The sequence below is a fragment of the Sturnira hondurensis genome, unplaced genomic scaffold (genome assembly GCF_014824575.4).
Source record: "Sturnira hondurensis isolate 20B ecotype Veracruz unplaced genomic scaffold, ASM1482457v3 Scaffold0020398, whole genome shotgun sequence".
Taxonomy (NCBI): Eukaryota; Metazoa; Chordata; class Mammalia; order Chiroptera; family Phyllostomidae; genus Sturnira; species Sturnira hondurensis.
The window spans coordinates 177184-202412 of record NW_028093029.1 but is presented as its reverse complement, the minus strand read 5'-3'; the positions used below and the strand labels follow the sequence as shown (position 1 = coordinate 202412).

Here is a 25229-nt window from a genome sequence, read left to right as displayed (position 1 = left end):
GCGTCGTTACCCAAATGCCCCCCAACACCCCACCCCATTGGAGTTGCAAGTTCAGGTGACTGTCTGTTCAGTGCGGGGTGCTGAAATCTCAGGTGGTCCCAGCGACCTGGGGCCGGGCCATAACTTCAGCATCCGAACCAGGCGTCGACAGAGGGGTGTGTCCAGGGGGGGTCAGTGAGGGGACCTCGGTCACGGACAAGACCGCTCAGTAGTAGTAGCCGGAAGACCAGAACCTCCCATAGCAGCAGGGCCGGTAGCAGCTGTACCCGCACCCACCGTAGCCCCAGCCCAGGCCCCCAAGGCCGCAGCCCCAGCTGCCGTAGCCGCAGCCCAGGCCTCGGTAGCAGCCGTAGCCGCAGCCCAGGCCCCCGTAGTAGTTGCCGTAGTAGTTGCCGTAGTAGCTCATGGTGCCAGGAGGTGAGGGTTTGCAGGAGACGGTGAGTCTGTGTGCAGAATGGGCACTGTGGCTGCAGCGGGACCTTTTATACGCCCTGGGCCATGGGCGTGACCGACGAGCAACCCTGCTCCTGTTTGACAACCAATCTGTAGGAAAGCTACGTCATCAGCCTTGTGGTCACCTAGAGAGGAGGCCCTCACACCCACTCATTCCAGAGTTCTTTATTGCTGCCTCTGAATTCTTTAAGGTGTCCGAGGCCTTGAGTAACAAAACCAGATTTACTGTCCCACTTCAGCTTCCTGCCTTCGCATCCTTGGAAGCCACACTCGTTACTCAGTCTTGCTGTGAAATGAGCCGTGCCCCTCGGCACATGCAGGACACAGACGGCCGAGTCCCCGGGCCGCCCTGGGAGGGGGCCGCACGGGGCCACTGGTGCTTGTCAGCCACATGGTCCTGAGTTTTGTTTTGGGGGAGACACTCGATGTCCAGATAAACACCGCCTTTTGTCTTGTTTTAGTTCTTTGGCAGAACTGATGTTGGTGTTTGAAGGCCGGTCGTGGTTTTAGGCTAATTCACAGCGCTGCGTTCCTCCTGGTTCGGGCGTTTTCACGCGGCTGTGTGGTACTGCGTTCTGCATGCACCCACATTTCGTAAGCATGAGAGGTGTAGAATATGTTTGCCAGAGGAAAGTTGGTGTGTATTTGTGTGTGTGTGTGACATTTATGAGTGTCTTTAAAGGTAACGCATGTAGAATAATTGTATATATTCAGAGGTACATTCTGTACACGATATCTAAGATATACCCATCCTTTCTCATACTTTCTGAAACCAATTTCCTCAATATTTCCTAGTGACGCCCAAGGTTCAGTGAAACGCACATCGAGAAACACGTATCCAACACTGGGGAGACCGGGCGAAGCATCGCTAACACCACCGTGCAGAGGGTCCGTGGTGTTTTCGGCGTGGATTAGCCATCGCAGACGTGCGCGATGAAGGGCAGCGCCGTGTTCTCACCCAGTCCCGCCTGGCAGCACGGCTAGGGCCGCCGTGCCCGGCTTCGCGCCTGGTTTCTTCACCACCGCTCACGTTACCCGATGACAGGTCTGTGGCTGCTGACGTATGTCCACCTCCAGCCACTTACTGCTGACGTTATAAAGAATGATGGTAGGTATGAAGAGTGTCGTTTAAATGTGACAAGAAAGCTCTACTTACCCAGGAAAGGACCAGAGAGTCTTCGTGAAATGGAATTATTAGAGACACAACACACGTTTTTATGGGTAGAGGTTTTTTTAGATATCTGATACAAAATCTGTACATCATTTTCTTGACAATCCCAATGGTGATCGTAATTTTACAAGATAAAGACATGGTTTTCTTATTAACTGACTCTATGAACACTTAGCCACAGAAAATGAACCATTCTCTATTTCTGTGATTCCTGAAATGCCTGCTTCGATTTGAGCACACTGTTCAATGTCATTGTCAGTGTGAAAAATACGCATGGACTCTGCAAAGGAGCACTGAAATGAGGAGAGTCCGGATTCCACAGCCAGCACATCTTCCGCGGAGGAGGTCTGTGCACCTGGAACGCAGACCCGGTGGGAGGCGGTGCCCTGGAGCGCGAATCCCGCCGGCCGTGTGGTCCCACGGGGCGACCCAAGGACATCAGAGCAGCGACTGGGGAGAGTAACAACGACGCACGGGGGTGGACTGTAATAGAATAACCGTTATACACTCAGAGACCCTTCTGCACAGGTTGCCTCAGCCTCTCAGAAAGTACACTCGGATGACAGCCCACCCACGTTCAACGCCGGTGTCAGCCAACCGGCAGGGAGCGCGGTCACAGGGTCGCAGGGCGGGAACCGCTGGGAAGGACAGAAGGGCCTGAACGGGTGAGGGGATGCACCTGTTTCATTCTGTGAGAAGACAACACGCAGAAATGTTGATAATTCCTCCCAGTTTCATTTTATAAATGCAATGGGCCCCTAATTAGTTCCAAACTTATCTCAGTATTTATCTGAAAGAATGTATAGTTTTCCACGTTAGAGCTTCCCCAGTAGATATTAAAATATATAAAAGAACACAGCACGGTCCTTTGCTGGAATTAACCGTTCGTGAGAAGGCACCGAAAAGCTCAATGTATCTTTATCTGCGTTCATCTTCTAGTGTTTTCTTTAAAAATGTTTTACTATAAAGAAGGGCATTAACTGTCTAGTTATCTTCCGTGCTGTTGATTTTAAGTTTAAGTACAAAAACAATGTTAACTTTACACAACGTATTTTCACACTGGCCTATCTAATCTTTGACAACCCAAAACAACACTTTGAAATATTTGTTGGAAATATTTTCACTTACTTCCATAATTACTGTTCCAGTTAAATTGCCCATCTCAGCTTAAATACTTGTAGAGTTAAAGCATGACTTTTACGGAGAGGTTTGCAGCTTCTTGGCATGTGAACTGAACGCCGTTGATCTCCAAATTGGGAGAAAAAACTCTTCTGTCATCATTTTATATTTTCTGGCTTATCTTTGATTTCTTGTACACACACAATTTACATCCCAGGTCTTTTTTTTAATTTCTTCAACCAACTCCTCCATTTATCAACTCTACTGACTTTCTACATTCTAATATTTCACTGTATGCTTTAATTTTTGTGACTTCCTCTTTGCATGTAATTGCCTTTTGGGCCTCCCCCTAACTTTTGAATTTCATAAATATGCCTTTAATTTTATTCCTTTAGTTGTTAATGTCAAATAATAAACATACTTAAGGCACCGACTATGTTTCATTTTAGATGTTGAGAAGTTTACATTTTTATGTGCAATAAAAGATATTTCCCGTTCCTTTCATACGCAATAAACCAGCTCTTCTGTCGTACGCAATCAAACGGACTTGGTTTTATTGTTTTTCCTGTATGTTTCCTTCTGCTCACTCCTTAATTAAAATACATATTTTAATAAAGTTTTTAGGGAACCAGTCTCTAGTGTTTTATCACGGTGGGTTGATAAGTGCCCCTTAAAAATATTTGTTAGTTATTAAGCTTTTTCTAGGACATGGACTATATTTGCTGTTTTTCTTTTTTTAATTTAAATATATTTTGTGGATTGGGCTATTACAGTTGTTCCCTCTGCCTGCACCCCCTCCCACCAGCATTCACCCCACTTCGTTCATGTCCCGGGGTCATACATACAAGTTCTTTGGCTCGTCCGTTTCCCATACTGTTCTTAACCTCCCCCTGGCTACCTTCTACCAACCATTTATGCTCCTTATTCCCTGTACATTTTCCCCATCCTCGCTACCCTTCCCCACTGACAACCCTCTGTGTGATCTCCATTTCTGTGATTCTGTTCCTGTTCTAGTTGTTTGCTTAGTTCGATTTTGTTTTTGTTTTAGGTGTGGTTGTTGATAGTTGTGAGTTTGTTGTTATTTTCCTGTTCATATTTTTATCTTATTCTTTTTCTTAGATAAATCCCTTTAACATTTCATATAATAAGGGCTGGGTGATGATGAACTCCTTGAATTTGACCTTATCTGAGAAGCACTTTATCTGTCCTTCCATTCTTAATGAAAGCTTTGCTGGATAGATCAATCTTGGATGTAGGTTCTTGCCTTTCATGACTTGGAATACTTCTTTCCAGCCCCTTCTTGCCTGTAAGGTCTCTTTTGAGAAGTCAGCTGACAGTCTGATGGGAACTCCTTTGTAGGTAACTGTCTCCTTATCTCTTGCTGCTTTTAAGATTCTCTCCTTATTTTTAATCCTGGGTAATGTAATTACGATGTGCCTTGGTGTGTGCTTCCTTGGGTCCAACTTCTTTGGGACTCTCTGAGCTTCCTGGACTTCCTAAAAGTCTATCTCCTTTGCCAGACTGGGGAAGTTCTCCTTCATTATGTTTTCAAGGAAGTTTTCAACTTCTTGCTCTTCCTCTTCTCCTTCTGGCACCCCTATGATTTGGATGTTGGAACATTTGAAGTTGTCCCAGAGGTTCCTAAGCCTCTCCTCATTTTTTTTGAATTCTTATTTCTTCATTCTGTCTTTCTTCCTTCTGGCCCACACTGTTGATTTGAGTCCCAGTTTCCTTCCCATCACTGTTGGTTCCCTGTATATTTTTCTTTATTTCACTTTGCATAGCCTTCACTTTTTCCTCTATTTTGTGACCACACTCAACCATTTCTGTGAGCATCCTGATCACCAGTGCTTTGATCTCTGCTTCTGATAGGTTGGCTATCTCTTCATCGTTCAGTCGTATTTAGTTCTAGAGCTTTGATGTGTTCTTTCGTTCAGGCCATTTTTTTTTGTCTTGGCATGCCTGTTACGTAGTAAGGGCCAGAGCCTTCGGTGTTCACCTGGGCAGGGCAACCCACCGCACTGCCTTGTGGTGCTGTGTCGGGGAGAGGGGTCTGCGAGGGAGCAGTGCCACTTGCTTGGCTCTCCCTGCTTTCAGTCACTTCCCCCACTTCCCACAGTCAAACGGGGCCCTTCTGGTGCTGATTCCCGGTAGGTGGGTGTGTACGTCTTGGGACCCTGTGGGTCATTCCAACGGACTCTCCCGTGAGGCTGGGAGTCTCTCCACCTGCCTCAGCCTCACAGGTGTTTTCGATTAGAGGTGTGAGGCTTAATCCCCCTGAGCTGGAGCCCTCAGTTGTGTGGTCTGTTTGCTACCCAGTTATTCCTCCCGGCTTATCTGCACCCAAACGTGGGTCCACGTGGTGCTCCCGCCGCTGCCTCGCTGTGAGTCCTCTCTGCCCGGCTGCCCGACTCCGCCCCTCCTGCCGCCTGGGTGAGCGTCTCTTCCTTTACTCCTCGGTTGTCAGACTTCCACACAGTTTGGTTTTCTGTGAGTTCTGGTTGTTTTTGTTTTTAAATTTGTTGTTGTCCTTCTTTGGGGTGTGCGAGGAGGCAAAGTGTATCTACGTATGCCTCCATCTTGGCCATAAGTTCACTTCTGCTTGCTGTTTTTCTGACTATTCTACACAGCGCTAAAAAGGACAGTTAAGAAAAGTACTGTTTTTATGGCCCTGGCTGGCATAGCTCAGTGGACTGAGCGCAGGCCTGCGAACCACACGATCACGGTTCGATTCCAAGTCAGGGCACATGGCTGGGTTACAGGCCAGTTCCCAGAAGGGGACACAGGAGAAGCAACCATACATTGATATTTCTCTCCTTCTCTCCTGCCCTTCCCCTCTAAAGATAAATAAATAAAATCTTTAAAAAAAGAAAAGTACTGTTTTCCTACAGCACCAACTGTATATTTATTTCATCTATGGCTTTTTCTAAATTCATGGTTGTGTGGTGAATTCTCAAACCTCAGATATATTCCGCTCAAATTTGAATATTTTACTTCCCATCATTTCAAGCGCTAGTGTTTGGCTCACAGCTGACAATAATTATAACTTTATTACCAGGTGCACCATTATTAATGTGTAACACCTTGACTAGGTAATGTTTTCAATTTGTACATTATTTTGGAAGACTTTTGGTCTTGTGGGGCTTTTTTTGGTCCTGTTTTTTTCTTTTATGTATTTGGCCATCTTTTTTAAAATATATACTGTATTTACCTTTCTCATTTTGAAAGCAAATGACCACTACTGACACCTACTGGCAGCACACGTCAAATGCAGGAAGTAATTATTTGCTGGAATTATTACTGATCAGGCGAATACCACATTTGGAACAGTAAAGCATGATGTCTTAGTCATTGTCACAAAGTCCTGAAAGTTATGTACCCCTCAATGTGTCAAATTGCTGAAAATTAGAGGCATTCTTCTCACAGAGAAAAGTAGACAAATACAGCGTTTTAAATGGAATCTCAAAATGTAAAGACAGCCTGCAATTAAAAGCACATGGAGTTCATGAAAGCTAAGTTAGGTGATTCATAGGCTGGGCATCTCGGACCCTGGGAGAGGACACTCAAATTCCTACAAGAGTGAGGTAGTGAAGGGGTTTTTTAATTTTATCTTTCAATTAGAGTTGATGTTCAATGTTATTTTGTATTAGTTTCGGGTGTACAACATAGTGACTAGAAAGTTGTATGATTTACAAAGTGATTCTTTAGACAATTCAAGTACCCATCTGGCATCACACATACATTGGGGGATTTTTTTAAAAGAGCAGAAACAAATCTCCCACTTCCAGTCTCCCTTCGCCCGTGGAAGAGAGAAAGGCTTAGCACCCCTTACATACGGGGGAGGAGGAGGCGTGGGGCAAGCCTCTGGCCATTCCGGCGGTGACTTCTGGCCGTGCCTCTGGCCGCTGGTCTCTGCTCGTGGTTTCATTCCCCATATGGAGTGAGAGGACGTGGCTGCGAAAGAGGCTTTGAGCACTTTCATCCCCCTGTGACAGGGATTCGTCTCTGCAAATGAATAAAATGATCCAATTATGATTGGATTTCCAGGTAGGTTAACTATAAGGAGAGTTCACAAGTCAAGCAAACTCAAGTGTTTTTGTTCCCGCAATAATTGCTTTCTACTCCTGAGTGTGCGCTGTGTTTTACAGAAAATCTGCTCGCACTGCGAACGCCAGCCCCCAGGAGACGAGTCCGATCTCAGTGCACAGACTGAACCGCACACGTGACCGGGATCGGCCTCCAAGCTGCAGAAGGAGCTGGACTCCAGATCGGAGAGATTTATCAGGGCTGTTAACATTTTCCCAGGAGGCTTCTGGAGATCTGGCTGGCTGGGAGATTCTGGACCCTTCTCTCTGTCCTCTGAGAGCCAAGGAGCATTAACTATGCGAGGAATGGTTTTCGTCAACACATTGCTGGAGCTAAACCCTGTGCCCATTATATTCCAGAAACTGTAATTGCCCACTTCCTACATGCGTCTACTGGGCAGCTTTCTCGGTTAGTTACCTGTGCAGGCCTCCTGCTGGGCCCCCCACCCCCTCCCCGCCTGTGCTTCTATGGCAACCACAGCCCACCCCGCCCTCGTCATGACTGGTTTCCCCTCCGATGCACTATGGGCGAAATGCTGTGTTTTGCTTTGCAGCAAGCTGTCTTTGATTAATGCATGAAGTTCGCTATCTCCCTTTGTTATTTTTAATCCCATGAACTAACCATCTGAACTACCTTGCCTTCTGTTTTATTTGTTTGAATTTCCCCCTGGCACGTCCTGACATAGATGCTTTGAACCCTGTAACCCAGGCTCTCACTCCACCTCAGCACCCTGGCAGTCTGCCCGCCCCGCAGACACGGTGGTTGGTTTGTCAATGGTGCAAGTCCAAACAAGCGGCCCCAGCAACGCGGCCATGGTTCATTCCCAGGGTTCTTTAGCTCCTTGCTGTCAACCACAAAACAGATGGACCCCAAGTCCACAGTGCTGGAGTATGCTGAATGCAGTTCTCATGTTCTTAAAAGTCATCTACGACAGCCCTGGCTGGTGTGGCTCAGTGGATTGAGTGCAGGTCACCAGTTCGATTCCCAGTGAGGGCACATGCCTGGGTTGCAGGCCAGGTCCCCAGTAGGGGGCGTGTGAGAGGAAACTACACATAGATGTTTCTCTCTTTTTCTCCCTCCCTTCCTCTTTCTAAAAGTAAATAAATAAAATCTTTTTTAAAAATAAAAAAATAATCTGTAACAGACAGTGATTTTCACAAAATTCTACTGTCACAGAAGCTGCTGTTGAGGCACGTGGCTTCCCATTCACCACCACACAGATTCCTCAGTCGTAGGCCCCTCCCGAAACATAACCTGGGACTCAGTGGGACGGCCCAGTTGTCCCCACCGAGTGAGGGAAACAAAAGACTGACACAGGGTTCCTGGGCGTGGTGCTCCTGCTACCTTAACGTGGAGAGCTCTGACGTATACCCCTGGGTAAATGCAAAGCAGCGGAGTCAAATACCTGGACGACCACGTTTTTCTTTGGCCACGGCGGGATTACCAGTGTGTCCCTTGCAGTTACGCCATCGGCTGTTACCGAGGACTCTGACAAGAGCGTTTCCCACAGTTTAATCCCTGTAGTGACAGGGAAAATAAAGGCTAGCTGCACGTCATCTGCGTCCTCACATCACACTCCACTTCCCGTGCACACACCCTCTACCGCACCGCACAGTGTGTTCTGCACAAGCGTGGAAGGGCGTTTCCTCACACCTCGGGGCCAGGCGTGACCCCGTCGGGGAAGGAGGTGAACTTTCACCTGTGGACACTGATCACACCACGAATGTCTGCGGTGGCTGCCAGGAAATATAGAGCAAAAGTCAGGAATTGTTCCTAGAAAAATAAAAAGACTTCAAAATGCACAATAGGTGTAATAATTATAACTTTTCCTGAGGATTAGATACAGAAGAATGATAAAAGTGTAGCCCAAAGACATCTATCTCAGTAGTTCCTATAATACGGAGAACAAAAATGGAAACAGCCTGCGTGTACAGCAGAGGAATGGTGAACCGAGGTGCCCGGACAGCACCAAACACCTGGCCATCATTAGACGGTGTTCGTGCGGCGTTCTGTTGCCGCGGGAAATCCCGAGCGGTCTGCAGCCAGTGCACAAGAGCCGCACAGAAAAATGACTATGTAATTTGGATGACCTAAATCACCTAAAATGTCACAAATGAAAAATGGGGGCAGGGCCTTATCGTAGTGCCGACCTGACAGGATTGTCACCAGAGCAGAGAGGACAGGAGAGCGAAGAGGCTGGTAGGGTCGTTCCTGAAGCACCAGCACCCACTGGAAGGGCCAGGAGTGCCCCCCACAAAGACCTGCAGGACCCAGGGCCTCACCTTGGAGGGCTCAGGCCACGGAAGACAAGACCCCGCATGCCAGAGCAAAGGGCGTCCTCCGCAGCCCCGGGTCCCCACGCTCCTGAGCAGCCGGCGTGGACGGGAGGATCGGGAACCTGGGCCGGGGAGCAGTGTCGGTGGGCGGGCTGAGCACGCCACATGGAGGTGGCCCCCGCGTCTGGGCTGCCGGCCCACAGAACTGCAAGCAGACTGACGAGCCACAGCAGACAGATGGAGAAGGGACACCTCCCAGGAGACCCGATGTCCGCCCCCCCAGCACGAGGGGGCGCGGCCGACAGGAGTAAACCCTGATGGCTTTAAGTTGGGTCATTCTCATGCCCATTGGCTCAACAAATATTTATGATGTGTGGAGTCTAAGGTTGGTTTTAAGTTTTGGAGAAACTGGCTTTATCTTAAGCAAACAGATGCAGAGTGGGGGTGAGGGGACAAAGCCCAGCCCCCCCTCGACTTAAAGGGGCCCCTCCTGGGCACCCTGCAGACCCCCTGGATTCCTCAGAAGCAGAGCCGGCCGGGCCTCAGCCCCGAGCTTGCCCTTGCCCTGCTCCCTGCACAGGCCGCCCTCCCGCTCACTGCCCCGAAAATGTGGTGGGCAAGCCCAGTCCCAGCTCCTCTCTGCGGGAGGCCATCCTCGGACAGGTTGGGGGACAGCCCAGAGGAGAAACTGAGGCACGATGTGCCTGCCCACGGGGTCCGAGATGTGGGCCATGGCGACTCCAACTCGCAGCATCCAAGGGCGTTGGGCGTTCTCAGGACAGAAAGGACAGACAGAACGATCAGATGGGTGGGGCCGGCAATGACAGGTGCCCCGGATTTTACCTAGGAGCTCGTGGCTGATGGAGAATTGGGAAATTGGGGTCCAGGGCATGCGGATCCCATCATTGCTATTGGTCTGTCCTCGGGGCGTTGGGAGGGCGTGGTTTTCTGTCTCTGCATTGCTGGGGTGTTCAGGTGCGGCGTACTCCCCCTGTTGGGGTACCCAGGTGATGTTTGGGTTTGGGGAGGGTCTGGAGGATGGGGACTTGAAGACGGTGAAGAAGTGACCCTGCACGGAGATGTAAGAAGGCAAAGCTCCAACAATGCAGATGGTACAGGAACCAGGAAAATGGATGGGTCCAGGTATGGGGGGGCTGTGAAGGGACAGAGGCTGCTGGAGGAGCCTCTGTGGGTGGAGGTGAGCTGGCAGCACTGTCCTGTGTCCCGAGTTCAGGGCCACCACCCCCAGAGACGGTGTTACCAGGAAGTGTGGGGTGAGCTGGTGGCAGAATTGATTTACCCCGACAATAAGGAATGGCCTCTTGCAGGGCAGCGCCTTACACCTCCAGGCACCTCTAAGCAGTGGACAATTTCATCTATTCCGCCGTGACAAAGGGCTGCAGCCCTTGTTTGCAAAATGAAAATGTTCACATCCTGGAAAATAGGCTGAAAATATTAAATTTCAGCTTCATTGTGACTCGAGATTTAAAATGCGGTAATTTCAACGTTGAACCTCTCTCTCTCTTTCTCTCTGGATTGTTTCGTTTTCTGCATTGAATGTTTTCCAGTTATTTTGACTCACATTGCTTCTATTTCTCTCCCAGCACCTGGCACCCCCTCCCGCATTTCTGTGACGCGTGCGCACACGGAAACACAGAGACCCACAGAGAGACACCGACACAGAGACCCACAGACACGCACAGAGAGACCGTCTTCGGCCAGTGCTCTTCCATCACCTCCTCAACCTGCAAATGCCACTTCTTCCAGGAAGGCTTCGGCCTTTCCACAGTGTGTGGTCTCCAGCTATTTCACACTGTTCTGGGAATAAAACGTAAAGTTGTTGTCAGACTGTCTGATGTCCTCACAGTTCCTGCCCAGGTAGACCCTGCATCTGAGAGAAGACGGACCACAGTCACCTCATCACGTCTTTGTATCGGTGGCATCGGTCCAACGAGGCCTCAGCAGGAAACCGTTGCGCCAGTACCCGGGTCACGACACCAGGCGGCTCGGGAGCACCAGTGGTGCCGTTGGTTGTGCAAACGCAAATGTAAACACACGGCGCAAAGTGATTGCAGACAAACAAACCTACGCAAAAGCAGAGCCGCCTTGGCGAGGTTCCATGACATTTCACTTAGTAACCAGGAGTTTTCTCGCACAAACAACCTCACAGAAATGCGTGGGAATTACTAAAATAGTACGGCTGTTGCAAAAGAGAACTTTGGAACAGTTTTCGCTCCGTTTGGATCCTGAAGAGTGCGTCCTCAGTAATTCATTCCACGGCAGGTCTGGACGGGGTGGTCCTCTTTCGGTGACTTGGGTGACATGAGAGCACCGGAAAAAGAGCTGGCACGTGATAGGCAGGAGGCTGTGTCCCCAGGGCCCTCAGTGGAATCCAGAGCACGGCATCTCCCAGCACCCAAGAAGGTGGCCACGGTGGTGACCATGTCCTCCAAGCCCCCAGACCGCCGTGGTGGTCGTCACATCACTCCCACCCTCGGGGGAGGGTCAGCTGGAAGAGTGGAGCAGCTTGCCTGCAGGTCAGCACTGCAGTCTGCACGTGACCGTCTCTGTCCTGCACAATGGCTGCCGCACACTGGACTCCTGTCTCCCCAGGGCGGGGAAGGTGACCCACTGTCTCTAAATGCCTCTCCTTCCCCTTCCTCAGACAGGTGAGCCCATCGGCCCCTTGTGGCCCTGACCAGGTCCTGACTGGGCCCTGACGGAACACTCTTTGTCAGGAAGATGCTCACATGCTCTTGTCTCATGTAGAAGCTGCGAGCGCCTCTCGGCACAGAGCCTACCCACGCACTCCCGTCCCCGCCACCTCACACCCCGCATGGCACACAGCCCAGACCCCCATGGCGGCTGAAGGAGGTAATGGGTGCATGGAGGGATGACTGAATAAATGAATGGATTTCTACAGAAAAATAGATTTCTCGGGTGTTTTTAGACAAAAAGGATGCTTTGTACTGGATAACCCGTATTAACTAAGTGCTACAGCACAACTCTGCCCACCAATGCACCGGCCAACACCGAGATGTCGTCCGGGGCCGAAGGTCAAGGTCACTTAGACTCAAGTTTAAATCCATCACCAGTCTTCACAGCGCCTCATGTATCCTGCTGCCCCCGCTTGAGCAGGTTGCTGCTAACATGAGGCCACCACACACGTTCGCGGCTTTACACACGGATCTTGTCGACGGTACCGGGGAGACGTGCGAACGCGGCCTGACGCACTGCGCCCGTGTCCTCGGCCGAGACCACCCCACAACCGAGAGCTCGCTCTCCCTCTCATGTTCCAGCAGGTGCTGAGCAGGCGACAGTGGTTCCCCCCCGTGACACCGAAGAGTTGACCAAAGGCCTGGAGGGCCACTGTCTTTCACAAGACGTGTGTGTGACCTGTATTTAGGAGCCCAACGATGCTGATGGTGCTGTGTCACTCCAGGCGTCGCTGTCATCCGTATGCACGGTGGTGATTTTCCCCTAGATATTGGCACATTTGGGGACGAGCAATGCCCCAGGTTCTCAGGCCTTAGAACCGGGAGGAAGGCGAGGGTGGGTGTTTGGGCAGCTGTGATTAAACAGCATAGATACATTGGTAAACTTTAACATAGTCACGTTAACATAATCAGAGAAGGAGTACTTAAAAGTTTTATGAGATAAAACAATTTCTTTGAAGAATAAAAAGCCCTGGCCAGTGTGGCTCAGTTGGTTGGAGCATCATGCTGTACACCAAAAGGCTGCAGGTTCGATCCCCAGTCAGGGAGCATAAGGGAGGCAACCAATCAATGTTTCTCTCTCTCCCTTCCTCTCTCTCTAATATCAATAAATATATTTAAAAATAACAACAAAAATATTTCTTACAGTTTTACAATGTTACTAATCACCGACACAAAAATAAATGCCCAGGATTAAGTATAATTATTTCATATTTGTTCAATAATTTTATTCTAGTCTATTTTCTATTAATTTCTTTTTTAAGTATATTTTATTGATTATGCTATTATAGTTGTCCTGTTCTTTTTTCTCCCCTTTACTCTCCTCTGCATTGCATACCCCCTCCCACACACATTCTCCCCACCTTAGTTCATGTCCATGGGTCGTACGTATAAGTTCTTGGCTTCTACATTTTCTATGCTATTCTTAAGCTCTGCCTGTCTGTTTCGTACTGACTATTTATGCTTCTCATTCCCTGTACCCTTTCCCCTATTCTCCTCCTCCTGTCCCCGCTGATAATCCTCCATGTGGTCTCCATTTCTGTGATTCTGTTCCTGTTCTAGTTGTTTGCTTAGTTTGCTTTTGTTTTTTTAGGTTCATTGTTAATAGTTGTGGGTTTGTTGTCATTTTACGGTCCACAGTGTTGGTCTTCTTTTCTTAGGTAAGCCCTTTGACACTTCCTGGGTAGTCGTGCAGCCCCTTCTTGCAAACAGCTTCCCCTCCGGAGGCTGCCGCACCCACAGGCTCGGCTGGCATTTGGTCACCCAAGCCTGTCAGCGCGCCATGGCCTCCAGCCCCCTCGGTCACGAGGCAGCTCATTCTGGCACAAAAATGTGATGTTTTCTCGTGAGAAAGTGGGACGTGTGTGACATCAGACACTTTATGCGCACTACATTGTTTACTAACGTAATATAAAACCTATAGCCCAGCTCTTTACGCGTCCCACCAAATGCTGTCCCCGTGCCAACGCGTCTCTCTGTTGGCACAGCTGTGACAGCTGCGAGCTGGCACGTCAGACACGTGGAGTATCACTGTCTGCTGGCTTCGCAGTTGTTAAACCCCTCTCTCCCTCTCGGTGTCCAGGACTACGGGGAACGGACCTTTGTCAGGCACTATGTTGTAGCTCATGTCACTGAAATGTCACAGAACCCTAAGAGAGAGACATGCCCCCAAGTCAGCCAAACAGTGGGGGCACAACAAGGTCGAGCAATTGGTCCCGAATTGCACAAACAGCAGGCGATGGTTCAAAGTCAAGTCCACCCAGCTGTGCGTGACCCTGGCTCCACTTTCTTCTGTTTTGTTCCATGTCCCCACCACCACAGACAGCCCTTCCTCCTCCCCGAAAACGTGAAGGAGTGAAACAGTTGGGGGCCCCCCGGCACACGTCCTTGGACTTGATGGGATCACAGCGCATCTGGAAACTCGCTCCACCAACCACGTGGGAAGATCCAGACTGGGGCAGCTGCCAGATACTCTTCTTAATTCATCCCCAAATCACCTTCCCACAAGGGTGCATTCCTCTGGGCCTGAGCAAACACCAGGGCTGAGCAGCTTCACGCCCGTGAGACACCCGTGGTGTCCCAACCCTCTGCTGGGGAGTCGAAGAGCAGGGCCCAAAGGACACGGGTAGAAAGGACGAAGCACCGCGGTGAAGGGGCCCCGCACTGCCGACGCAGGGGAGCTGGGCCTGGCCGGTAAGACCCGGTGGCCCAGAGCCCGAGTGACAGGGAGAACGGAGCTTCCGGTTTGGACAGTGGCCTCGGTTTCGCTGTGACTGAATGAGGTCGAAGTTCGTCAGGATTGGAGCTAATTCACACCACTGGAAGCAGCGCCACACAGAGCCTGGTTCTTCCCGCCGTGGAGAACGGCGCCTGCCCGGGCATCGGAGTCTCATCACTGCGTCTCCATGGTCCTCGTCGTCCTCGTCGTCATGGATATAGGGTGGGGCAAAGGGAGGTTCACGGATGTGAGTGCTCGAAACAGCTGACCCTGTATGATGATGTATTAATGATTGTATCATTTCCTACACGGACAACTGTCAGCCTACTTTGTCACCCCGTATACAGTTTCTCTCTGTACAATTTTGTGCTATGATGCATATCATATATATAATTTTATTAGTTAAGTAAGTTATTCATTGAGATGGCCAGAGCTCTGTTATAAGAATATTATTGCCAAGAATACAGTAATTAACAAGGCAAGACAAGACATTTAAAGAAGTCAAAACTATATATATATTTCTAGAAACCCCGCGTGGCCTTGCATCCCAGCGCCTGTCCACGTGCTGCTCTCTCCCCCCGAAGGCCCCTCTTGCTCTCCACCCGGCCCCCTTGTTGTCACCCTGCAACGCCGAGCCTCGGCTTGCCCCCCGATGAGTCAGCCCCTGACGTCCGTCTGAGGCCTGCGGGTCACGTTCTCACAGCATTTACCTGCAGTGCGGCCCCCCTGTTATGGACTCACGAGGCTGGAAGCCCTTTTGGGACAGGGCTTGTGTCTTACTTCTCTTTGGGGAATGGGCCCAGTTCATCCAGTGTGTGTGGATTCATGAATTAATCAACTCTGTGGGAGTCAGCCTGAGATAAACAGCCAGAAAACCTACGGAAGCTAAGGGCAGGGTCCTCAGGGGACAACTGAGAGGCCACTAGGCCTGCTGACCACAGGGCGGACGGGGTGGCGGACAGACAGGAAGGCTCTGCTCAGGGGTCGCGAGGGTCAGACTGAGACCAGCCGCCGGTTCTGTCCCAGGCTGGCCGGTGGGGGCACAGGCACCAACACCGACAGGGGAGTCATCCAATAGCAGGCTCAGTGTTGGCCAACGCTAGGTAGGAAATCGGGATAAAATGGCTGCTGGCAAAGAAAGAGAACTTGGAAATGGCGCTGGACACTGCTCTTGGGGTCGTGCCATGAAAAAATTTCCGTCCTGCTGATGACACCAGAGACTCTCCCACACATAGAGACAGACCAGCGAGCCTGGTGGCCCACCCCCCCAAGGCAGACAGCCCTCCAGGCGGCCGTGAGGGGCCCTGGGCAGCGAGGCCAGCCCATCAGGACAGACGGACAGCAGAAGCCAAGGTCAGCCCGGTTGTGAGCGCCAAACACCACCAAACAAAGAGGACAAACGGGATGGGTCAAGGGGACGGGGGGCTGAGTGCGGTGGTGACTAGCAAGAGAACACCCCTTGGGCGACAGAGAGAATGGGAGGCAGGTCGGATGGACTGAAGAACGGACGGGAGGCATCGGGGAACACTGTTCAAAAGCTCAGGTGTGAGAGACACGGAGGAGAAGCCGCTGAGCGTGGCTGGGTGTTGAGACGGCCTTTTTCATATCAAAAGACTTGAGTGTATTTATAGACAAAAGGGAAAGTGTTTCTGAGAAAGAAGAAACTGAAATGCAGGAGACAGAGGGGCCATTGATCAAGCAAGACACTGTGGGGACAGGGGCACCGCAGAGTGGCAGGCAGGCGGTGGCCCCCAGGGACAAGAGGAGGGGCTGACGGGCAGGTGCGCACGTCAGAGAGAGAGTGCGAAGGGAGTCACGGGGTTTCCCGGTAGGTTCTCCCCTCTCCCTGAGAGAAGGGGCCGGAGCTGCAGACAGACAAGGGCAGAGGTGGCAGGGAGCCGCGGAGAAGAGGCTTGGGGACGACGGCCCAGGGGAGGCAGGGGCACGGTGGAAGGGCCCCCGTGCGGGGCAGGGGCAACCCCAGCCTGCGCCCTGGGGGTTCCTGTGGGAAAGACGTGTGACTGCTGGAGCCCACGGGGAGACCCGTGTGACCTCTGCACACACTGACACACTTCACTCTGGAACGCTTGAGTGTTAAAGGTGACACGTGTGACAATGACTGGCGATGCGTATGAACCTCGGCATGCACGGGACAGGAGGTCGAAACCTAACAGACGAAGCTCCAGCCGGTTGTGTAGAGGACACAGCGTGGGCGTCACAGAGGTGGGGGGGACGGGAGAATGAGACCGCGGGTGAGGGTTCCCTTTCAGAAAAGGAGCAGCTTCTGACACGGACGGCGGGCGCCTGGGAGCGACGGGCTCCTGTGGAGCAGGCGACTCCGAGGGGTGGAGGGGGCCATGACAAGGGAGCCCACACGCTGTCCACGTGGTGACTCCAGGCACTCCGTGTAGGGACAGAAGGAACTTGGTGCGGGACCACAATGGTCAGACCAGTCTGTGTTGTGGAACGAGGTCTGGGCCCTCAGGAAACCCCTCGGGGGACAGACGCAGCCGGCCGCCACGCTCAGCCCGCTCGTTCTGCGCCAGTGACACAGGCAAGCACCCGGGGTGACGAGCTGTCGTCCATGGGCAGGCTGCCCCAAGACGTGTCCGTCCCCCAGCAGAGAGAGAGGACTTCGGGAGAGGGGACAGCAGGACACGTGCACCTGACCTTTTTCTGCTGTTGGAGGAGGTGAAAATGCTCCGCAGAGGAGCGACGGACGAGAGTGTGTCGAAACTGGCCGCCCACGCGGACACACAGCATCTGCCCTGGGACAGGGAAGCGAGGAGGGACCGCCAGGCGTCCCTCTCCGGGCCACGCCCTCACTCCGCACGCTGGCCACCCTGCGTGGGGGAGGGATGCTGGCTCCACTCCACACACCTGGAAAACCAGAGTCCCGAGTGTGAAGACAGACAGAACAGGCCGAATATTTATAGGCAATTATGTATTAAAGTAACTACTTTCTAATTTTCTCCTCTTGTTCTAAGAATTACATTTCATTACCATTGAAGAAATCGATTATGTTATAATAATGTCTCAAATGCCAAATATTACATAATTTTAATAAAAATGTCAGCACTGTATATGTTATTATCCAACTTGCTTTTTTTTACTTACAATGCAGTATGACTCTTTATTAAAAACAACAGAGAGCCACTCCATTCTCTCCCAACGTGCAGGGATGGTCTCGCTGGAGTTCCGTCGGAGGGGCTGGCGTGGGGCTGCCCTCCCAGCCCACGGAACCGGAGGAAACCTGCGGGAAACGGCTGCGGGCGGTGCTGCCGCGGGGTGTCCAGAACAGGGAGCCGCCTGGGGGCCGGTGGGAGCCCTACCGTCACCCCAGCTTCCCGCCTGTAACTCAGGCCTGAGGACAGCACCGTATCAACACTGCGCTGAGCGAAAAAAGACCGAATCTCAGACAGAGGCTGTGATGTCTGAGTCGGGGTGGAAAAGAAACGAGCGTGATGCAGGAAAGAGCTCTGATGCTCACCGAGTGGCCCTCTTGTGCTTTACGGAGACTGAGACGCCCACGTGCCGCCGAGTGTTGCTCCTTGTGGGCGACGCGGTCCCCAGCGGCCGCATGGGGCTGGACAATGCGGGGCTCCACCAAGGGAAGTTAGACCCCACAGGGGAAGCACTTTTGTAGCTGGGCAAACTGGGGTGCATGGCTCTATCAGACCCACAAAGTTGTAAACAGATCAGGAAATACGCCAGCAACTTGATAACGCGCCAAAAGCAACTTGCACGGAATGGAGAGGAAGACGACAAAGGCCACTTTCTAACCAGTACATCCTCAGTGTTGTCCACAGGCGTTACAACGCCACCCGACCAGCAAAGACACAGGAAGCAGAGCTGCAATGAGGAAACATCAGTGGAAGGAAACCGAGAACCCACGGAGACTGGGCTGAACAGAGACACCTGCAAAGAGCCCAGAGAACGTCTCCGGAAACACGAGTCTCGTCTCAGGGCAGACTTGTCCTTAGTGCATTTCACTCAAGGCTCATCCTTCAGGTTGGTCGCCCTGGACCCTGATCTCCCCGCCTCTTCCTCCCCACTCTGATCGCACCCACACCCTCCCGCACCCCTGCACCCACACCCAGGCTCAAAAGCCCAGAGAGGCTGCCTGGGCGACATGCTAAGGTAGACATGTGGGTGGGCAGGGGGCCGGGAGCTCCGAGGGAGGTGTTGGAGTGACCCGGCGACCAGCTGGGGCACCTGCGGTCGGTGGCGCCCCAGTGAGAGGGACAGAGCACCCCAGGGTTCTGAGGAGGGAGGACCCTCGAGACCTGAGACACCCACAAGGAGGAGGCTGGGGGACAAGGAGGAGGAGGAGCACCCCAAGAAGTGCTTTTGGACAGGTCTGCGCCTCTTCTCAGCACCAGGAATGCAGGGTACATGGGGTGGGCACCCAGGGGTGGACCTGAAGGGCCGAGGGTCGGCGTCAGTGAGACTGGTGTGGAGGGTGAGCTGCGTCTCTCTGGACACGCTGCACAGACATGGGGGGAGGGGACAATCCCGGCACAACGCCCCACCCAAGCGCCCTTCTGATGGGTGTCATCCCCAGGATGAGGACGACTCCCTCATGAGGCATGTTCCCGCCCACTGTGCCTAGACCCAGTCAGGGCCACCTGTTCCCAGGGGATTAAATGGGGGGAAGAGACAAGGTTGGGGAGAGGGTGGAAGCAGCTGCCCCTCCGTGTCCTCCCCGCCCCTCCCCGCTTCCGGGGCCCCCAGGGGAGCAATGCCCGTGATCTCTGCAGCCCGACGGTGATGGTGGGGGTGCGGCTCCCAGGAAAGCGCAGAACCGGAAATGCTCACGCCCCCATATCTGGGTAGGGGCAGCCGCTAGGGGATGTTTTGGTTTCAGAAACCTGGTCTTCATGTGGGCGTGAAAAGACTTCAAAAACTGGAGTCAAAATTTAACCACCCACGGTTAAACAAATGCGGTGTTCCCAGAATCCCAGGAATCTTGAAAGAAATTACAGCCTTGAGTAGAGAAAGGGCAAAAGAGGATGGGCAGATTGATTGCTATTCTCGAAGAAATAGAAGCAATTTTTATAAATTAGATAAGTGGGTGAGCTCATCCACAAACTTTCAGTTAGCCCTTAACAGAGGACATTTCATTACGTCCTGTGAACAGGGGACTCAGAGTTTCATCTGCTTCTAAAGCGCGGGAATGGCAAAGCCACCCACTGCAAAGAGCAGACCGTCGCCACGCCGTCGTTACACGCGGGTGTTTGGGACAGACAGCGCGGGAGTCAGAGGCGAGGCCGGGACTACGAGGAAGGAGAGAAGCGTCTGGAACCTTCCTGGAAAAGACACAAACTTCTTGCTTCAGGAGGAAGGGAGAGTGAGAGCTGGTTGATCACGAAAAGGGACTCGCTTTCCTGCTGGGGAAGAGCCGGCATTTCAGGAAGTTCCTCTTCGAGGAAACCTGTGGTGACAGCTTGTCTGGGAGGAACTGTTGTTACAAGTTCGGCTTAAGGACTAAAAGCGCAGGTGTGGGGAGGCCAAGGTGGCCCCTGGGGACACACAGCCAAGTATAGTTCCCCCTCTCCAGCCGGGGGTGAGCCTGCAACTCGCCTCTAGTGTCAAGGTAAAGAGGACTTTTGTGACCGCTTGGGGTGGTGTCTGAAACTCGAGATGAGCGAGTTTGAACTCCAGTTAAAAAAACAGTTCCTTTTCAGTACGAATGTGCTTGATGCAATGTCACGGACAAGCCTGCAAATCTGGGGGCTCAGGTTGAAGTACCCACAGAAGCAGCTTTCTCACGTCCCGTGGACGCCGTGGGTGTGATGTCCTGAGGTTCTGGGCAGGGACCCTGGTCAGGCAGAGCTGAGACCCTGGGTCCCCCGGGGCTGTGAGATGGTGACAGGCTGCTGCTCTGAGCCGCTCCTGCTGTGGTCACCTGCACCAGCCTCCTCCTGTCCTCTGTGGCATCTGGTGAGAGGTGTCCTCTCGGAGGATCTGGGTGTCCCACGCGCCCACTGGCAGAGAGGAGGGGACCAGCCCTGAGGATGGACCCAAAGGCAGATGGCCCTGGGTGACAGGGAAAGGGTGACAGGTGGCTTCGGCCCTTCTCGGTGGATGTGGCTTGTCAGCAACACGCGGAAGTAAATTCCATCCAGGACCCCAAATGACGCCGGGAATGATGGGAGACTCCGCAGCATGCAGGGACTTTGCTAGGGTGATTTCCCGGTGAACAGGGGCCCCCCCGAGCAACAGCAAGCCCCGGGTCACGACCAGGGCTCCGCCCCCAGTGGTCAGAGGGGGGGCGTTCGGGCGGCATCACAAAGAGGAACAGACACTGGGTCTGGGTCGTGTGTGCATCAGCTGTGAAACGTTTGGGGAGTTTCCTGAACTTTTAGTACATCCGTGCTTATAAGCTAGCTAACTCTTGCATTTTTATTCATGTCGAATAGCTGAAATCACTGAGGAAACCTGTGATTGACAGAGTGTTCAGCAGGGTCGTTGCAAAGAATAACCTTTCCACGTCGGTTCTCTGGTTTGAGCTCAACGACCAGCCAGGAGGGAAGGCGAGGACTGTGTGGCGCTGCGCCCCCCACAGATGCAGCGCAGTCACACTCACACAGTCATGTACGGGGTGGGAGGGCACCCGACAGTTGGAATGGATTTGTAAAAACTGAGCGTTTACTCTCACGTGTTTCAACTTGGGTCCCCTTCCCAGCTCTCTCCTTGTGATGCAACACACCCAGAGAGACATTTTTCCCTCGGCCCAGAACAGGTTCTGAACTCATCGATTTCGATGCCTCGAGGTGCTTCTGTGGGTTTTTTCGTTTCATCTCTTCCACAGCAGCAAAATGCTTCCTGTTTGAGGACTTCTACTGTCTGGGGAAACAAACAGTAAGTCCCTTGGGGCGAGATTGGGTGAATAGGGAGGGTAGAGCGTGGGGCTCATGCTGTTATAGTCAAAACCTGCTGAACACCCAGTGCACTGCGGTCAGGTGCGCTCATAAACCCCGCATGGTGCAATGGACAAACACAATGAAAGTGTCTTCAAAAAAATTCACTGGAGCTGAAGGCAGCCTCTCACAACAACGCCAGCTGGTGTACTAGTACAGATGGGTTCCTAGCACCTCCACCTAGTGGGGGAAGTCTGTCCTACAGGGGGACTGCCCTCCCTAAGGTAATTCTGGTTTTTATGGGGTCCCCCCTCGTATGCACATACAGCCTTTGCCACATTCTGCTTGTCAATGTCACTTGCACATCTCGCCCTCACCAGGAGGGCGTCACACTGGCCACGGACAACAGAGGCAGAAAGCTCAGCACTCTGCTCCTGTCCGAGCAGGAACCGGGAAGCTGGTGCCCACTGGCAGCTGGTTGTGTCTGGGACAAGGGATGGCACATTCGGCTGGTCCTGCCCAGACACACAGTGGCTTCCCCTGGGAAAGTGCCTGCTTTGCGGGGTCTCCGCGTGCTGTACGACAGTCACGCAGCCGCAGGGTCTCTGTTTAGGTCTCATAGACACAGAAGACACAGATGTCAGTACAGATGAGGAGACAGACGAGACTTGGGTACATGTGTGAAATGCTCACAAGTTTACTTGTTATTCGATATTTTTTAGAGGGGAAAAGAAATCCTGGGACTCGAATACCTGAGCTACCGCCATTTTCTTCGTTACCCTGCAGAACGCCGTGTGGAGTTCACCAGTGAGGACATTTGGCCTAGAAGTTTCTTTCTGGAAATCATGTTTAATTATAACCGTATGTTCTTTATCAGATATGTGCTATTCAGATCTACTTGAGTTGGTTTAGGTGATTTGCATATGTAAAAGAAATTTTGTATTTCACCTATGTTGTGGAAAATATTGGCATAAATTCTTCATAATATCCACTTCTCTTTTTGGTGGTTGTAGGATGTTAAAAAGACATTGATTATTTTATTTTTTATATTGATCATTTGTATTCCCTCTCTCATATTCTTGATTGATCTGATTAAAATTTATCAATTTGATTGATCTGTTCAGAGTACCAAATTTGTATATCATTGATTTTCTTTATAGTTTGTCCACTTTCTATTGAATTGATACCATGGTTGTCTCCATTTTTCTACATTTTTCTTACTTTGTATTTAAATTTCTCTTCCTCTCCAACTTTTTTAAGAAGCTTAGAGCGTTGATTTTTAAATGTCATTTTTTTCTAATACAAACACAAGCTGTAAATTCCCCTCTAATTGCGGCTTTGGTGGTAAGCCATACATTTAGTGTGCTGCATTTGGGGGTTAATTGGCTCAAAGCATTTTCTGAGTTCCCGTGCGGTTTGTTTCCTGACCCATGTTACTTCCAGAGGGTCACTCCTCAACCCGGGAAGACCCTGTCCCCCGTACCTGGGACATCTCGGCAGTGAGGCAGCAGCGGGGCCCTTCCTGCCACTTGAAGAACCCAGAGCAGGCGGGCGGGCACACCCTCTGCGCTTCCAGCAGCAGTGTCGGTGCCAGGGGACAAGCAGGGACACGCAGGACCCCAAGCCAACGGGCAGGACCAAAGCGGCAACTCTGCCAGTCACTCCCCGCAGCCCGCAGGCCCCGCAGGTTAGCCCTAAACAAGGGGACTCCCACAAAAAAGATGAAATGAAACCGAGATGCTCCCAATACACAACATCCCAACCACACCTTCCACTGGGAAGCAGGAACCTTACCGCGTGAATGAGAAAAAGCTATCAACCGACCCCAGCACTAAATTCGTCAGATGCTCAAATTATCTGGTGCAGACTTTAAAGGAGCCATCTTAAAAGCATTGTAATAATCGAAGTCTCCTGAAACCAGTAGGTTGGAGGGGGAAGAATTACACATATGTCCCCTTTAAAATTACATATACAGTGTACTGTAAACAATAACTACTGAGAAGTCAGAGTTGATAGAACAATGTCCAACTAAATAGACTTTATTTTTCCCTTTCTTTCTTCCTGTATTTTTATTTTTTAAATATGTTTCACAGATTATGCTATTATAGTTGTCCCACTTCCCTTCTCCCCTTTATACCCTCCACCCTGCACCCCCTCCCACCAGCATTCCCCTCCCTTAGTTCATGTCCATGGGTCATACATACAAGTTCTTTGGCTCCTCCATTTCCTACACTGTTCTTACTGTCTATTTTGTACCTACCATTTATGCTACTTATTCCCTGTACTTTTCCCCCCATTTTCTCCTCCTCCCACTCCCCACTGATAACCCTCCATGTGATCTCCATTTCTGTGGTTCTGCTCCTGTTCTAGTTGTTTGCTTAGTTTGTTTTTGTTTTTAGGTTCAGTTGTTAATAGTTTTGAGTTTGTTGTCATTTTACTGTCCGTATTTTTTATCTTTTTCTTAGGTAAGTCCCTTTAACATTTCATATAAAAGGGCTTGGTGATGATGAACTCCTTGAACTTGACCTTATCTGGGAAGCACTTTATTTGCCCTTCCACTCTAAATGAAAGCTTTGCTGGATAGAGCAATCTTGGATGTAGGTCCTTGCCTTTATGACTTGGAATACTTCTTCCCAGCCCCTTCTTGCCTGTAAGGTCTCTTTTGAGAAATCAGCTGACAGTCTGATGGGCACTCCTTTGTAGGTTACGGTCTCCTTATCTCTTGCTGCTTTTAAGATTACGATGTGCCTTGGTGTGTTCCTCCTTCGGTCCAACTTCTTGGGGATTTTCTGAGCTTCCTGGACTTCCTGGAAGTCTACTCCCTTTGCCAGATTGGGGAAGTTCTCCTTATGTTTTCAAATAAGTTTTCAATTTCCAGCTCTTCCTCTTCTCCTTCTGGCACCCCTATGATTCGGATGCTGGGACATTTAAAGATGTCCTGGAGGCTCCTAAGCCGCTCCTTGTTTTTGTGAATTCGTCTCTCTTCATTCTGTTCTAGCCGAGTGTTTCTTCCTTCTGGTCCACACTGTTGACTTGAGTCCCTGTTTCCTCCCTGTCACTGTGGGTCCCCTGTACAGTTTCCTTTACTTAACTTTTCATAGCCTTCACTTTTTTCTCTATTTTGTGACCATATGCAACCATTTCTGCGAGCGTCCTGATTACCAAGGTTTTGAACTGTGCTTCTGATAGGTTGGCTATCTCTTGGTCACTTGGTTGTATTTTCTCTGGGGCTTTGATCTGTTCTTTCATTTGGGCCTTTTTTTTCCCCGTCCTGGCATGCCTGTTATGTGGCACAGGGCAGAGCCTTGGGTATTTGCCAGAGCAGGGCAACCCCTTCGCTGCTGCCTTGGGATGCTGTGGGGGTCCTCGAGGGAACAGTGCCACTTGCTTGGCTCTCCACCAGCTTTCTGTCACTGCCCCCACTACCCATAAGCCAGTTGGGCCCTTCTGGTGCTGAGTCCCAGGTGGGTGGGTTTCCATGTGTTCTAGGACCCAGTGGGTCTCTCCCAGGAACTCTCCTGTGAGACTGGGAGTTTCTCCACCTGCCTCAATGCCCACAGGTTTTTTCAATCATAGATTTTGAGGCTTTATCTCCCCCACTGAAACCCTGGGTTGTGTGGTCTGTCTTGCTCCCTATTTGTTCCTCCTGGTTTATCTGCAGAAGATGTTACTTACAGAGGGTCACTCCTCCACCCGGGAAGACCCTGCCCCTTGCACCTGGAACTCAGCCACCCCAGCACAGGGACATCTCGGCAGCGCGGCAGCAGCGGGGCCCTTCCTGCCCACTGCCACAAGAAGGACTCCCACTCCACCAGCCGCCACCTCGCC

General features: G+C 51.3%; 1 protein-coding gene across 1 annotated transcript; it reads right to left on the bottom strand.

The window, feature by feature from the left end:
- Positions 1–205: 205 nt before the first annotated feature.
- On the bottom strand, positions 206–406 carry LOC118975627 (keratin-associated protein 20-1-like). The gene has a single exon (XM_037029651.1). The coding sequence runs from the start codon at positions 404–406 to the stop codon at positions 206–208; it is 201 nt and encodes a 66-aa protein (XP_036885546.1).
- Positions 407–25229: the final 24823 nt, after the last annotated feature.

Bases quoted from the DNA above. Each gene is read 5' to 3' on its own strand.
- LOC118975627 (XM_037029651.1), bottom strand. From the start codon at position 406: ATGAGCTACTACGGCAACTACTACGGCAACTACTACGGGGGCCTGGGC.